This window comes from Verticillium dahliae, genomic scaffold (genome assembly GCF_000150675.1).
Source record: "Verticillium dahliae VdLs.17 supercont1.39 genomic scaffold, whole genome shotgun sequence".
In the NCBI taxonomy this organism is placed as follows: domain Eukaryota; kingdom Fungi; phylum Ascomycota; class Sordariomycetes; order Glomerellales; family Plectosphaerellaceae; genus Verticillium; species Verticillium dahliae.
The window spans coordinates 60,219-76,078 of record NW_009276959.1 but is presented as its reverse complement, the minus strand read 5'-3'; the positions used below and the strand labels follow the sequence as shown (position 1 = coordinate 76,078).

The 15,860-nt window shown below is 55.6% G+C and overlaps 2 protein-coding genes across 2 annotated transcripts; one reads left to right on the top strand and one right to left on the bottom strand.

Moving 5' to 3' along the window:
• Positions 1–123: 123 nt before the first annotated feature.
• Positions 124–3,365, bottom strand: VDAG_10442 (U3 small nucleolar RNA-associated protein; the record flags this gene model as incomplete). The annotated part of the gene is made up of 3 exons (XM_009659704.1): positions 124–467; positions 524–3,197; positions 3,255–3,365. 3 exons carry the CDS (start codon positions 3,363–3,365, stop codon positions 124–126), a joined length of 3,129 nt encoding a protein of 1,042 aa, XP_009657999.1.
• A 1,256-nt stretch (positions 3,366–4,621) lies between these two features.
• VDAG_10441 (cortical actin cytoskeleton protein asp1) lies at positions 4,622–9,870 on the top strand (the record flags this gene model as incomplete). The annotated part of the gene is made up of 7 exons (XM_009659703.1): positions 4,622–4,654; positions 4,753–4,967; positions 5,119–5,705; positions 5,763–5,909; positions 5,980–6,001; positions 6,095–9,520; positions 9,609–9,870. 7 exons carry the CDS (start codon positions 4,622–4,624, stop codon positions 9,868–9,870), a joined length of 4,692 nt encoding a protein of 1,563 aa, XP_009657998.1.
• Between the last annotated feature and the right edge of the window lie 5,990 nt (positions 9,871–15,860).

Sequence of the window (15,860 nt, the reverse complement as noted above, 5' to 3'; positions counted from 1 at the left end):
AAGATCAGGGTGTATACTTTATAGGTGCTTCATCTCAAGTCAAAAGAACATCAGGTCAGCATGGACGTAATCAAGAGTCAACAGTGCTTGAGAAAATACGCTTTAGATTCAATGTACGATCCGCTATGTCCTCGGACTCCTCAGGAAACCCACGACACCACTGCAGTACCCAACCAGCCCATCCAAGCGAGCGCACTCGCTTTCCTGCATGACCTTCCACTCTTGCAGCGCCGCCAGCGACGCCTCGTTCTCCATGACAATGTCAAAGTGCAGCCTCAGGAATACAGTCATCCACGCCTGCGTCAGCTCATAGTCCCGACGGGACTTGAGACGGCTTGTCAAAGCCTTGATGAAGTGTACCAAACCGTTGGTTTCGTTGCCGCTCATGTCACCAATTGACAGGGAGCGGAGCTCGAGGTCTGCCGTTGAAGGAGATAACGATTTCAAGTGTTCGATGAAGTCAACGTCTGCAACCAGGTCAGTATGTCAATTTCTTCAAGAGAGAGAAGACGTGTAAGCTTACAGTCTCCGGAGACGGCGCCATCCATCAGCCTACTGGTGAAGATCTCCTGCACGCGTCCAAGCTCGTGCTTCGTGATCCGGGACGTGGATTCGGGTGCCGTGTCTGCCGCACCCTCGAGGGCAGGCGCAGGCTTGCCGCCGCTGGTCGAGGGAAGGAAGAAGGGCGCCTTCTCCGGCACCTTGGGAGCCTCGGTGGGCTTGTTACGTTGCTTGATGAGGTCGAGGTGGAGCAATGTCTGCCAGCGGCTCTTCGGCACCAAACTCAGGGTCATCATGTCAGAACTGAGTTGATCGATCGCCGGTGCCACGGTAGGATCGTCTTCTTCGGGCTCGGCCTCGTCATCAAATGCTGCCTCGACAAGGCCCTTGCTGCCTTCGCCTGACGCGGTCGGCATAGTCGTTGTGCCCACCTCCTTCTCGGAAATTTGTCTCGTCGGAACATGTTTGTACAGGGTTTTGTTTGTCCAAAGCGTCACACCGAGCTCACCCTGGACAGTAGCCGCCAAGAACTCGCCGGTGCTGGACATGGCCAGGGCGGTGCAAGGCTTTTCCAGGCGAATGGCGTCAATCAGATGGCTTGTGGGGAGATCCCAGACTCTGATCACCGAGTCGTCGGATGCGGCAATAACCCAGCGGCCGTCATTTGAGAAGCAGAAGTCGTTGATCTTGCCCTCACAACCCCAGAACTCGCGGATTGTTTTCTTGGTCTCGAGATCCACAACTCGGATGGAAAGGTCGTCACAGGCGAACACAAGCAAATCGTTACCGGCGTGGTAACGTCCTCCGGTTATGCCGACCATTGGTGCCCAATCGATTTGCTGAAGCAGCCTGCCCGTCAAAAAGTCCCAGAACTTGATCTTGCCATCCAGGGAACAGGAGACAATGTGCTTGTTCATGGAATCAACAATGATGCCGGTGACAGCTTTGATGTGGCGGCCTGTTCCTTGCAAAAAGCCTCCGCCGGCAACCTGGATCGAGTCGTCGCCTGTTTTGAGCTGCTGGATCCTGATCTCTCGCGCCTGTGCGGGAGTAAGCTTTGCCGGAAAGCGTTGTCGGTGGATGCCGGACTGAAGGTTGTACATGTCAATGCCACCTTCGACGGAACCGACCAGAGCAAACGTGCCACAGGGGCTGATGGCGACCGTCGAGACGTGAGCACCATCGCCCGTGGGGAACGCCCAGCGGCCAGCCTTCTTTCGACCCCAGAACCAAGTGCGGGCGAATGAATCGTCAACGTGAGCCGTAACAACGCTCTCCCAGCCCGTCATGCCACTGATCTCGGCGTCGAGCCTTTGTGCCTTGTTGTCCCTGCGCTTCTGCCAGATAGGCTGCTTGCCGGGAATGGCTCCAATGCCACCGTCGCGGTTGAGCGAGCTTGCAATGCAAGTGATTTCCGGCGCCTTGAGATCCTCTAGACTTGTAGTAGGGCCATGGGCCAAGGCTCGCGTTGACAGGATCCCGTGCTTCTTGGCTTGCTTGCGAATATTGCCTTGGCTCAGTTCCGTACTCTGGCCGTCGCGTCGCAGACTCCAACCCCACAGGCTTCGATCCTGGCCACCACTGAGCAGCCATTTGTTTCCGGCTTCCGCGCCGTCAAAGTCAGTGGGCAGGAACTGCAGGCACTTGACGGGCGCCGCATGACCACTTCGCTGGTGAAGGATTCGAGGGATCGGAGAGAAGGGGGACTCGTCAAACATCCAGGTTTTGAGCGAGTTGTCCATACCGCTCGTCACAATGACGGGCTGGCCGGATAAAAACTCAATCTTGCTCACGCCGCCACGGACCTTGGCTCCTTCCTCGACCGGAGGGTTGTGGGCGCTACGCAGCACACCCATGACTCTGCCACCGTGGTTCAGATCCCAGAAAGTGACATCGCCAGTGGCAGCAGTGGCGGTGGCCATGACACCGTCTTTACGTCCATCGTGGCCTGCGCCCATACCGTCGGTGCGGAACGAGATTGCATTAACGGGTTCATATTCGTTGCCGGCATTGACTTGAATGATCGATTTGTCGGTAAGGATATTGTGGACGACTAGCGGGCCCTTCGAATAAGCAATGGCGAGAAGAGACAGCGCCGGAGAAGGTTGCAAGCAGGTGACCGAGCCACAGTCGGGCGAGGGTGGAAGGATAGTATAGATGAGCTTGCCGGTGCTCACGTTCCATATCTCCACCCAGCCATCCTTGCGGCCGACAAAAATTTTGTTGAGGTATGTAGGCATGTTGGTGACACCTCCGGTGATCTCGTTATCGCCCTTCTTGGTGGCTAGGGTGTGAAGCGTCGTGTAATGTTCCAACGTTGAGGTCTTCCAGATTTCGAGCCTCGTGGTCGCGCATCCGACCATCCAGGAACCAAAGATCAAGATCTGCTTGATGGGTTCGTCGAGATCAGCGGGAAGCTCCAGTTCTTCGGACCTTCGACCGCGATGGAAGGCCCACAGGCCTTGGTCTTCTCCTCGGCTTCGGTCGCCCCATGCGACGAAAACCTTTTCCTTCCAGGCACATGTGGCGGTGATGTCGGCGGGGGTCTGAGGGCGCGTGACGAAGACGAGATTAAGGCCCCTCTTCAAGTCGTAAGTCTGCAATGCTCGGCCAACAGAGGTGGTCACTTGATAGGTGGTCTTTCCGAGGGGTATCGAGGTGAATGGGACATTGGTAGGAGAGACCAGGCCGACTGTCTGCAATGTGTTAGGGTGTCTGTCGTGCGCAAAAGTGAAAGGAGCTTGAAAGCATACTCTGAAGGGGGCAAAAATGCGTGACGCCTGTTCTGAAGTGGCCACATCTTTGGCGGCAACATTGAGCTTCTGCCTCTTGCTCAGAGGGCCGTCGCTGTCCGAGTGAGGCATCGTCGGGGCAAGCTATAGGGTTATTTGCCGTATGGGCAATGGCATTTCGTTCGCGACGAATTGGGCTTTGGAGGCACTCGCAAGACAATGTCCAGTATTTTTTTCTACTCCTTATCTTATCATGCCACATGTGGCTGGACGACTTTGGCGTAGTTGACTGTGCCACACCATATGGAGTGGTAGGTGGGGTATTTGGAAACAAGTAGGTACTCTGGCTGTGAATCTTTGGCTCCCTTTGAGCTGAGGTACCTCCTTGCCATGTAGCTGTAACGTGGGTCTCTAAACGTACTGCTTAGCTTGATATGTCTCATAAGCCTTTATGTGCATGCTTCTTTTTGGAGCTGACCTTGTTAGCTAATCCGGATCCAGCAGTGCTGCGTGAACAACTCGAGTGCCTTGCATCATGAGCATGCGAAGTGGAATTGCCAATACGATTTATCTTGTTTATGCTCTTTCAACTGCTTCTAGAGGGCTGGGCTGCGAGCTGGGCCCCATGTTTGCACGTCACGCGACCATGATGGAAAATAGCATTCACCGACCCTTCCAAACTGCTTAGATGCATGCATACATGGTTTGAAGGCCGCTTTCGGTGTCTCATATCCTGGCAATCGGATTGACGTCTTGGCTGATGAGATCATCGTCACACTGCCTGCATGAGGTCGCATTTGCCCCCTTCATAGTTTTGATAACCTTACTTGTTGCTGCTGCCACCCACAAGAAAATATAGGGACAGGGACAATGCCGTCACACGGAATGGGGCAGTGCCACGCTTAATTTCTCACCAGTTTCTGATTCAAGGTGGGAAGTGTCGATACATAGTAGAAACCACGAGGGCCAGAGCTGGTCGGAGGGGCATACTTCGCACCTATCACAGGCCTCACTGCAGATCCCTGCTTGGCGAAGTTCCTGGATTCTAGACCTTGCCCCCTCCCCCCCTCTTCCGATCCCTTGGTTCATCCTTTGCTTGCTGGACCTGCAGCAGTAAACAACGAATACAGGCAGAGCCTCAACTGGCAATTGGCATTTTGTGAACTTTCTCTTTCCCTCCTGTCCCATGTGTCATGACACAAGGGGAGCCAATTCCGACTTGCCGGTGACCTATCGCTGTGCAAAGCATCCTAGTTGAAGCGGGGCGGGGCTCAAAAGACACCAACGAACAAAGCGGCGGCCCAAAGCTTGACAGTCGGTCGGCCTTGTCAGAGTTACTCGACTTTTGCGTCTTGGCCCGGCGGCCGTCGACCCGAAGCGACAGGAAAATGGACCAGCAGGCTCCTTGCACAGGGCGGGCCGTGAACAATTCTTCGAGCCTGTCCCAGTTCCAAACCACATCCACATCCACATCATCCACATCTGCATCCCCACCCCGGACGCTCTCGACTCTTTCAAGCTCCCTTACCGCATCGTCGTCAGTATTGACCTCGGCCTCTTCTGCGACCTTGGCCTCGTCTGTGGGTGCACCATCGACCTTGTCGACTTCGACCACCCCGACGCCGACACCGGCTGCCACGACGCCGGTGCAACGCCCTCGCGACCGCTCCAAACGCTCTGCCTCTCTTTCCCACACCCTCTCGTCCTTCGCTTCGGGCACAGCTACAGCCCTCAGTAGGAAAAGCCGTCACGCCGAGCCAGGAACCACAGACGCACACGCAGATCCTGCCAGTCTGTCTATGCCGCCCCCGCCTGCTCCTTCACAAACGTCCGGTGCTGCTTCCTCGAATCCCCTCAGAAGCCCTCGTTCGTCTCTCTGTCGTAGCCGCCGCGATTCCAACAAGTCTGTCGAAGCCGGGATCGACTCCGAATCCTTTGCGAGCGACATAGCCCAAAAGAGCCCCAATCCAGATCTTGATGTGACACGGTCCGGACTTGGCATATCCTCCTCGACTTCGACGTTCCAGCCCGATCGGCCCCTCACGACGAGATCGTCCTTCACCGACTCCGACATTAAGCGCGCCTCCATATCATCAGTGTATTCTCTTGCCTCTGCCCGCGGCGTCGCTTCGAGCTCTGCTGCATCTGCCGCTGGATCCGAGACGGGTGCCGCCCCTAGGTCAGTCTCCGGCATCATGTCTTCCGGCAAGCCAGTCGCTGGCTCTGTGCCTCCGAACCCAGAACTGTCCAACATTACCGTTATGACATCCTCTACAAACCAGCACCTAGCCCCCCGCGAAACCCTTGATGTCATGAAGCGCACACCAGCCCCAGTCCGCACCGACTCGACCATCAGATCGCAACCAACTAGGTCCAGGAGCCGGGCCAAGAGAAGGTTCAGCGGGAGCACAGCGGCCAGCAGCCACAGCCCAAGCAGCGATAGGGGGCCGTATCACAAAGAAAGAGAAGAGGGTCAGTCTGACATAAGTAGCTACCAACGTGTCAGTGCAGCGTCTAATCCCCCTCCAGCCAAGCCCGCGCCGTGGGGTGTTATCGGCATCTGTGCCTTAGACGTGAAGGCGAGAAGCAAGCCCAGTCGGAACATCTTGAACCGCTTGATCGCCAATAGGGAATTCGATGTTGTTGTGTTCGGTGACAAGGTCATCCTTGACGAAGGTATGGACCCCTGGAATGGATGTCTAGGAAGTCCAACGAAAAGGATTGGCTGACCAGTGCACAATATCAGACTTCGAAAATTGGCCCATGTGGTAAGACCTCCCCTTGTTGGAACCTGATGGTCGTCGATAGACCACACCGTGACGTGAGTTGTCGAATTTCATGCTGATGCAAGTCTGACCTAGTGACTATCTCATTTCGTTCTACTCCGATGGTTTCCCCCTCGATAAGGCCATCTCATACGTCAAGGCCAGGAAACCGTTCTGTGTCAATGATTTACCAATGCAGAAACTCTTGTGGGACCGCCGCCTTTGTTTGCACTTACTTGACAGTATCGGAGTTCCAACACCCAAGCGACTTGAGGTCAATCGGGATGGTGGTCCCAGTATGTTAACGCCCGACATTGCGAAATACATCAAGGACGTCTCTGGTGTTGATTTTGATCCCGACGAGCCTCGTTGGAGATGCGCGCCCCACAAGGTCGAGCTCCTCGATGATGATGATATACTTAGCGTCGACGGTGCTCTCCTCAAAAAACCCTTTGTTGAGAAGCCAGTCAGCGGTGAAGACCATAACATCATCATCTACTTCCCCAAATCAAGTGGAGGAGGCGCACGGAGACTGTTCCGCAAAATCGGCAACAAGAGCTCAGAGTACGACCCGGAACTGAACGTTCCGCGCGCCATTCTTGAACCGGAGAACAGCTACTTGTACGAAAAGTTCATGCGAGTTGAGAACGCCGAGGATGTCAAGGCTTACACAGTTGGACCCAACTATTGTCATGCCGAAACCAGGAAGTCCCCCGTTGTTGACGGCGTCGTCCGACGCAACACTCATGGAAAGGAAGTACGTTATGTCACTGCGCTCAACCCTGAAGAAAGGGACATCGCCAGCAAAATTTCAACATCCTTCGGTCAACGGGTCTGTGGTTTTGACTTCCTGCGAGCCGATGACAAAAGCTACGTTATCGATGTCAACGGTTGGAGTTTTGTCAAGGACAATGATGACTACTACGAGCAATCTGCGAAGATTCTCAAAGATTTGTTTGTCAAGGAGAGATTACGAAGAGGCGGTGTGACGCCTCCCATGCCTTCACCCGCTTTCTCGGATGTGATCGACCCGCTGGCTCTGCGAGGCAAAGAGAAGGAAAATGGCCAAGCGTCCGTTCCTGCGCTGCCCATTACGAAATCAACTGGGCAGCTGCCCGCCAGTCAGTCGGCGGAAAAGGGGTTGCTGGAGCCCAAGACTGACGAGCTCCGTCCTCCCCCATCAACGTTGACCACCAAGTCAGAGAGTGCGGCGACCTCGGGCGCAATGAGCCTTGGCTCGAGCCCCTCGTCCCTGCCGCCACCGCCACCCCTTGTTGAGACTGGCCCGGGCAGTGTGCCGTCGGCGACACCATCAGCACTAGCTTCCGCTGCTGCCTCCTTGAAGGGTGATGCTGCACCCGAGCCAGAAGAGGCACCGGCTCCACCACCACCACCACCACCGAAACATTCTTGGAAGCTCAAGGGCATCGTTTCTGTTATCCGACATGCAGATCGCACACCCAAGCAGAAGTACAAGTTCACGTTCCACACGGCACCCTTCATTGAACTGCTCAAGGGCCATCAGGAAGAGGTTCTCCTGATAGGAGAAGCAGCCTTGGCCAGCGTCATCCACGCAGTGGATGTTGCAGTGACCCAAGGCATTGAGGACCCGAACAAGCTCAAATCTCTGCGGAATGCGTTGGTCAAGAAGGGTGGCTGGGCAGGAACCAAGGTTCAGATCAAGCCCATGTTCCGCAAGAAGGCCACCGATGAAGTTGTGCCTCCTGAAGAGGTTGCCCAGATTCTCAAGGAGGGTGTGGAAGCTAAGTTCCCTGAAAAGACGGATGAAAGTCCATCCAAGACCGATCCAGCAACGAGGACAACGCCCAAACGCCACGACTCGCTCTCAGGGGTAACCATGTCCCGCATTACGGCCGCAGAGGAAAGTCTGGTCCTGGACAAGCTCCAGCTTATTGTCAAGTGGGGCGGCGAGCCCACGCACTCCGCCAGGTACCAGGCACAGGAACTGGGCGAAAATATGCGCAATGATTTCATGCTGCTGAACCGCGACGTACTGGACGAGGTCCATGTGTACAGCAGCTCAGAACGACGGGTGACGACCAGCGCGCAGATCTGGACTTCTTCGTTCTTGGGCCGGAAGGATCTCCCTGATGACTTCATTACGATTCGCAAAGACCTTTTGGATGACTCAAACGCAGCCAAGGACGAAATGGACAAGGTCAAGAAGAAGCTCAAGGGTCTACTACGCAAGGGAAATGAGCGACCATCGCAATTCGCCTGGCCGGACAAGATGCCTGAGCCTTCCGAAGTTCAGACGCGGGTCGTTCAGCTAATGAACTTCCATCGGCGCGTGATGCAGCACAATTTTGGCAAACTATATAGTGGAGCCGTCAACTCTCTCAATGCCATATCCAACCCTAGCATAGACAAGAGCCAGCCAGGCGAGTCATCGGCTGGCTCCATGTCGTCCGCCCTGTCCCAAGCCAATGGGATTAACAACATACAAGCCCGTTGGTGTTGCGGTGAAGATGCAGAGCTGTTCAGAGAACGCTGGGAGAAGCTCTTCCAAGAGTTCTGTGATGGGGAGAAGGTTGATCCTAGCAAAATCTCCGAGCTCTACGATACCATGAAGTTTGACGCCTTGCACAACCGCCAGTTTCTCGAGTGGGTGTTCACGCCACCAAAGCAGATGCTCGAGGAGGAGTACGGTATCAAGGACAACAAAGACAGCAAAGAGAGCAGCTTCAAAGAAGGCAGTATCAAGGAGGGCAAGGAAGGCAGATCTGCTGGCAAGGAACCGGAAGAAGCCAAAGTATCGCAAGACTCGCGAGAGGATAGGCGGGATATACTGGACAAATCCGACAAGACCGCCGAAGGCAACAAGAGCTCGAGTTCAGTTCGTCGCATCTTCCGTCGACGATCCTTCCTCAATGGCATACGTCATGTCGGCGAGGGCGCCCCGCCGGAACAGTACTTCCACCTATACAAGGGCAACACACAATCCAAGGCCAAGACAGACGCCAGGTTTGAGCCGCTGCGGGAGTTGTACCAGTTGGCCAAAATGCTGTTTGACTTCATCTGCCCGCAGGAGTACGGCATCTCTGATACGGAGAAGCTCGAGATTGGTCTTTTGACATCGCTACCCCTCTTGAAGGAGATTGTTCAGGACCTCGAGGAGATGCAAGCCTCCAATGATGCCAAGTCTTTCTTCTACTTCACCAAGGAGTCTCACATCTACACGTTACTCAACACCATTCTGGAGGGTGGCCTTGAGACGAAAATCAAGCGGAGCACCATCCCTGAACTGGACTATCTCTCGCAGATTTGCTTCGAGCTCTACGAATCAGAGACGAAGGTGCCAGCTGATGTGGCCACCCGCGGCGATGAGGCTACCTTTGCGTACAGCATCAGGATCACCATTAGCCCTGGCTGCCACGTATACGATCCTCTCGATGTTCAGCTCGACAGCAAGCACTCCATCAGCTGCGCCCCTCGCCGAAGCTTAACCTTACATGCCGATTGGATGGAGGTGATCCGCACCTTACGTGCCAAGTTCAACCAGTGAGTATTATTCCTTGTGAACTCCCGGCACGATGTCCCACCCGCAAACGAGGCGCGCTTTGTCATGCTAATGCTTCTGGTCTACCAGGGTGAAATTGCCCAAGACTTTCCTGGCTATCAACCTGTCTGATCTCTTCTCATACGATGAGCAAGAGAAGAAAGACGTCGATTCGGACGGGCTGGAAATGAAGAGCCTCACACGCCAATCTGCTTCCAAGAACGTCTCAGGGGAGGCCGGCGATGTGTCTGGCCAAAGCGATATCACTGCGGGCGACGTGCTGGAGAGCAGCACGGAGCTAGCGATGACGCCGAACGAGGGCCATGGCCAGCCGTCCGAGCCACCGCTATAATTACGAGGAGGACCGCATATCTGGCGCCCTGACGCGCGAGCGTCAATGTGGATACACGCGCGACATGGCCTGCGGGGGCAATGCTTGGACAAGTTGATCTGACCCTGACCTCCTCCTGCAGGCGAGCGCGGTTACCAAAATGAGGAGGGCAGAGGTGAGACGAAAAGAAAAACAGGCAATAGACACAATAATGCGCATGAGTACCGACTACTTTATCATTATTCTAGATCGCCGGCTGTTTTGTATCCGGTTTAAAGATTTTGGACGACACGCGTAATGGGGAAAGGTTTACAAAGAACGACTGCACGTGGATGGAGGCAATCATGGGTTTAGAGTCATCCAAGGAGCGTCACTAGGTATCATGGTTCAAGGCACGCAGACGTAGATCCATACACATGGCGTCAATTCCAAAACATTTCAATCTTCAAGGAGAGGAAGAGAAATAGGCCGAGGTGATTTCTTGTAGTCTATTTCTGGGTTTTTCTTTTTGGGAAGTGCACGCAGCCCCGGCCTGTGATGATCGGAATGGCTTCCGAGAGAGCTGTGACGTGGACAAAACGAGGAGATGCCGCAGGCTGTGTGACGGGCGAGCCGGAGCCGATCTCGGATCGCGCAACTGGCCCATCGAGGCGGCATCGTGACAAGGCTGGTTGCCGGTTCCAGATGGAGAGATTGAAGCAGGAGTGACTGTCGCAGGTGAGCCGATGGAGAATTTCTCTGCGGCGGAGCAGTCAGCACGTCGAACGAAAAGCCTGGCTGATGACCCTTGCGGGATACGGTCTAGATAGCAAAGCGGGCATGAGGCCCTGTCTTGGATGCGCGGAGAACTGGGTTGGTGGTCAAGATGATTGGGGAAGGGGGGGCCAAAGCAGGCGGGCGAGCAAGACGACCGCCCGCGCGCGCACATCGGACGAGCTTGTCCCCGGTGTGTGAAAGGTGTCAGGCTGCGGCCGACAGTGGAGATGACAACGGCGGTGGATGCGCCTCTGCTTTGCCCGGGGGGTGTGCGAGCGGGCAAGGGGGCGAGGGGCGACAGGAGAGGAGTTTTGAGGATTTTAGGGTTTCTGGAAGGCCATGCGGGCCGCTCGCGCCTCGCGCCTCGAGCCTCGAGCTGTTGTTGCAAGAAGACCATGACCATGTCGAGCCATGTGGTTGTCACCAGGTCAAGCGTCCGGCCGGCCGGTGGTCGAAGAGAGTGTGGTGTGTCAAAGCTCTGCTACCTTGCTTTTCTTTTCATGGGAGAAGAAGCAGGGCGGTGGGTGAAGGGGGGCGGAGATACCCATGCCTGGGCCGCCCACCTACGTGTATCCAGCGCTCAGGTACCTCACCTGCCTACCTAGGCACCTGAGGTACAAGTACATGTACCTAGATAGTACCTTGGGTGCCTAGATACTGGGTAAGGGCGGGAAAAGGACATGCCTGCATGCCCCAGATGCCAGATGCTTGGGTGGAGCTTGCAGGGTGCCTTGGGTGCTCTCTCGCTGGTCGCCTGTCACTGTTCCTTCGCGCGGGCGCGTGCTCCTCCTGCAACTCTGTATTTCCTCGGCACCGAACCCCTAGACAGAGAGATCATTACAATCCCGAGAGTGAAAAGGGCGTTGACAGAGACTCCATGTTGCACCCCTCATCCTCATCTCTTGACGAGAGAGGACGCGTCGGCGATCGCACTTAGGTATGGCCATGATGGAGGGTGTGGCTTCAGCTGCAGGACGGGGTGTCGATCGACGGTTCGTCTGACGTTGCGGATGGGCGGCAAGCACTTATTTACAGCACATCTGGGGGAACAGGGCCGCTCACTCGTTTGATCTCTCCACCGCATCTCACACCTACCTACCTTACCTGCCTCTGCCTTGCCTTGCTGCCTTCCCATGCGCGCACCAACCCTGTCATGGGCTCAGTTCTTGCCAGTCAACCGGAACTGGGGGTTGCCAGAAATGATGAGGCGTTGAGCCCAGAAAGACCAAAAGAGGAGGGCACAGGTTTAGCTCAGGTGGTGTGTCCTTAACCAGCAAAATGCAGGTGCCGCCCTCGACGCCTCCAACGGTGAAGCACATGCTGCTGGCTGCAGGTCGACCCTTGCTGCATGTCACATCGTGTTACGGGGCGATGGTACTGTCATCAGAGTCTATCCACAGACGACAGACCAGAGACCACGGACGGGCTGCCAGGTCGGCATGCTTCTGAGAGCTGCTCTTCGGCATTCTCATTCTCATGACGCCGTGATCCGGTGTATATCGCCCCCGCCGGCGAAGCCTCTGCTGCTAGCTATTGCCCTCTGAGTGACAAGATCCAAGTCCTGGTTCGTTCGTCGAATGTCGTGAGGAAGGGCCATTGTAGACTAAAGGCCAAGGCTATCTGGAGGACGGGGGGTTGCGCAACCATCTGATATCGGGGCATAGCGACAACAGGCCTACCTGGATCTCTCTCCAAGAGTCAATAAATGAGTGACAACGGACGCAAAGCACGCCACGTTGGTACTTGTGAGTTGCCTCGTCATCCCTGTCACTCGAACCACTGATCATCGAGTCGTGGACTATGAAGCCTAAAGTACCTACCCCTCCTGGCCTCGAAGGTCATTTCAGAGAGAGACGAAGGGATCGAAGAGGGAGGGGGGAGGGAGGTGCGCAGGCGCATGTTGAGATAGTCACGCCATGCCACGAATAGAACGTGACGACAGACGAGAGTACGTGCAACGGACAAACCCATGAAGGTTACTTGACGACGATAGCAACCGATGATGACGAACAACGACGACGTCACATTTGATATTTTGGGGTCGGAAAAGTACCGGGCAAGAGCTTCAACAGCTGCTGACACAGTTTCAAGCCCCGTGATCCCGATGTGGATGGCAGTCACCTCCTGCTTGAGCGAGGGCCCATCCCTGGGAGTCATTAACCTCTGACATCGAATTTGACTTGCATCGTAACCGCGCGTCTTCTCCCCGCACGCCCCCCCCCCCCCCCCTTCTCTTCTCCTCAAGCCCTCGGTGCCAATTCGATGGGACACCCCTCCCCTTCCGAATCCCTTCTCATATCGGATCGATTCCGCCTACGGTCCTGTCAGTACGCTGCTTCGTCAGCCTCCAAATCCTGCTCAAGGGCAAGGTCAATGTGCCGTGGCGCCCTGCAGCCCGGTCCGTCCTTTCTTTCTGTGTGTGAGGTCAGGGCAGTCAGCTGTTACACATCACAGCTTTACCTTTCGGATAAGCCATGCTCAGTAGGCCCAATCTATCCTGTGGATGCACCCACATTCGCATCCACATGCAGCCCACCTTACCAAGCCCCGCCTAACTCTTCTCGGCACTGGGAACAGACATCAGACGAGCCGCGCCGAGCCGTGTTCCTCACACATGGCCATCTCGTCCGAATCGTGGCGCTCAAAAAGGGAAGAAGAAAGGGAAAAAAAAATAGGTACAATACTACCTGCTTTGGCCTGCGCTTCACGTTTGGAACTCGACTCGAGCACAATGGCGAATAAGACAAGAGACGATTCGCCCCCCCCCCCAACGACTGGATAATGTACCTGTCGAACAGGGGAAAAGCTGTCGTATCCAACGTCCCGTCATCACCCCGACCCGCCCTGGCCCGTCTGGTTCGAATGTCTGGTCAAGCGGAGATGACGGACAGAGATGGCCGACACGACCAGCTACCATGTACCTCCGCTCTCTGTTGAGGGCCGCGGCCAGCCACACACTAAAGATGTCAAAGTCAAGCCTCCAATTACCGAGAAATACGATGCTACAGTACCGCCCCTCAGCGTCAGGCCGCCAGCTTCGCCTTGTCAACGGCGTGCCTTGCAGGCGTGCGAGACTCGAGGCGAAACGGCGAGACAATCGCTCTGGACCATGGTCGGTTCTGGCACGCCACCTTGCAGCTTGGATGCTTGCTACGAACGATACACCATGAGCTTTACCCCTCATGAGATTGAAGGGAGCTCTTTCGGGTATCAATGCGGTCACAGGTCGCAGGATGGGCCCGCCCCCCGAACCGCAGCCAGACCAAAATGGGATCATCGTGAGGCGCCTGCAACTGCAAGGGCCTGTTGTAACCGTCGATCTGATACGCGCACCATGGCAGGCATGGCGCCCAGGAACACGCCGATCCGCACCCCGGCTCGCTTTACTGGTGGTGAACTTTGTGTTTGCAAATTCCCAGACCCGCTGTACTGCTTGCCGGCTTGTGAACTTCCAGCAGCGGGAGGGCCAAAGTTCCACCTTTCTGCAGTACAGCTGCTGCTTGGTTTGTTTGGGTGTCCCGGATGGACCTGAGCCCGGCCTTGATTAGTCGGAACAAGTTAAGGCTAGAATGCTAACTACCCATTGCCCACTTCAGGGTCAGGGTCTAAGGCCTGGATTTGATAGACGATTTGAGCAAAGGCAGCCAGCCAGCCAGCCAGCCTGCAACCCTGCAATGGACTAGCTGCTGCTAAAAGTGACAAGAAGCCATGGTGGTTCTAGGCAAAGGCCGATCGACGGACTAACTGCGAGGCAAGCGAGGCTGGGGCGTCAGGATATTCCCAACCTCGCACGGCAAGGGTGCCGATGCGAAGACATCATGATCAAGTTCAGGTAGATCGCCAAGTTGGCTATCAGCCACGAAATGCCATGCCCCTCGGCCCATCAATCATCCCAAGATCAGAGACAACAACAGTACACCATGCTACATCGGGAAAACCCCTCCTTCTGCTACCCCCCCTGTCGGATCACCCCAGCTTGTCTGGACGGCTTGGTACGCTAAGGTAGGTGGTCATTGGGCAACGGCGGCATTTCGCGGCGCGACGCGGCTAACTGACAGCCTGCGACTCCATCACCATGCCATGGTCAATCAGCCTCTGGCTACCAGTGGTCAGGTTGCTAGGTACTGGGTCGTCAGTGCAGGGCTGGCGCGGGTCCTGACAGGGTTGGTGAGGTCGGAAGCAGCACCACTAGAGGGGTCCTGCCCCAATAGAAGACAGAAGAACATTGGATGTCTGTACGGACACGCCATCGCGAGGGTTGGGAGCCGGCCAGGTTCAAATTCTGTTGTCGTCTTGCAAGTGGAGATCGGTCGGCCAGCCGGGCGGTACCCAGAGGTTCCCGTCCGCAGGTCCTGGTACGTCTGTTCTGGCTGGTCCCGAGCTTGGCCATCATGTCAAGCCGCAATGACAGATGCTAGACCGGCGTCGACGGCTAGTCCTAGTTTCATTCGTTGCCCTCCCATGTCGTGCCCTCTGACGACGCTCTCCATGATACATAAGATATCGACTCAATCCTCCCCCACCGGTATCATGCCGGCTTCTCGGACCCTTCACATTCTTTGACGTACCTTCTTCAATCGCTGTTGATAGTCACCGCACCTTCCAGGACGTGCTTCCATACGACCGAACCACTCAACACCACTGCTGCCTGCCACTTTCCCAAAGCCAAATACCTACCCTACTTGCTCCCCTCCATCCTTTCCAGCATCGACAAGACAGCCGTCCCTTCGACACATCAACTACACACGACGAGCTTGTCTCAGAGAAGGTCCATTTACTGAACGGCCTATATTCTCCCGCTCAGCCGCGTCACGAACATCCGTCTGCAAAAACAACCTGTCCGTTACCCCCCCTGGTTGTGTGATACACACGAGTAGAAGTGTAAGCCACTCAGGAGGAGCGTCCCAGCGACAGCAAACACATCTCGCCTCACTATCATCGCAACCGAGTGCAATCTAGATTGGCACTGCATCATAATAGCGGTCAGGCAGCTCTTCTACGAATCGAACGCCTGCCGACGTCACGCATCACTCCGAACGCCCTGACGAATCCTGTCCTGTGGTGGACCGAAGCCGCCAGCAAGCAAACAGTCTCTCGGCGCCTCGCAGCAGCACCACTGCCAGACACTGTGTTTGATTGTCAAAATCGAGGGCTTCCTTGGGAGGCCTTGTTTAAAAGCATCGCTGCTGGTGGGATTACAGCCCAGAGCAGCTGCATTTTCTTGACGCTCTTTCTGTTGAGAAAAGGACCGGAAC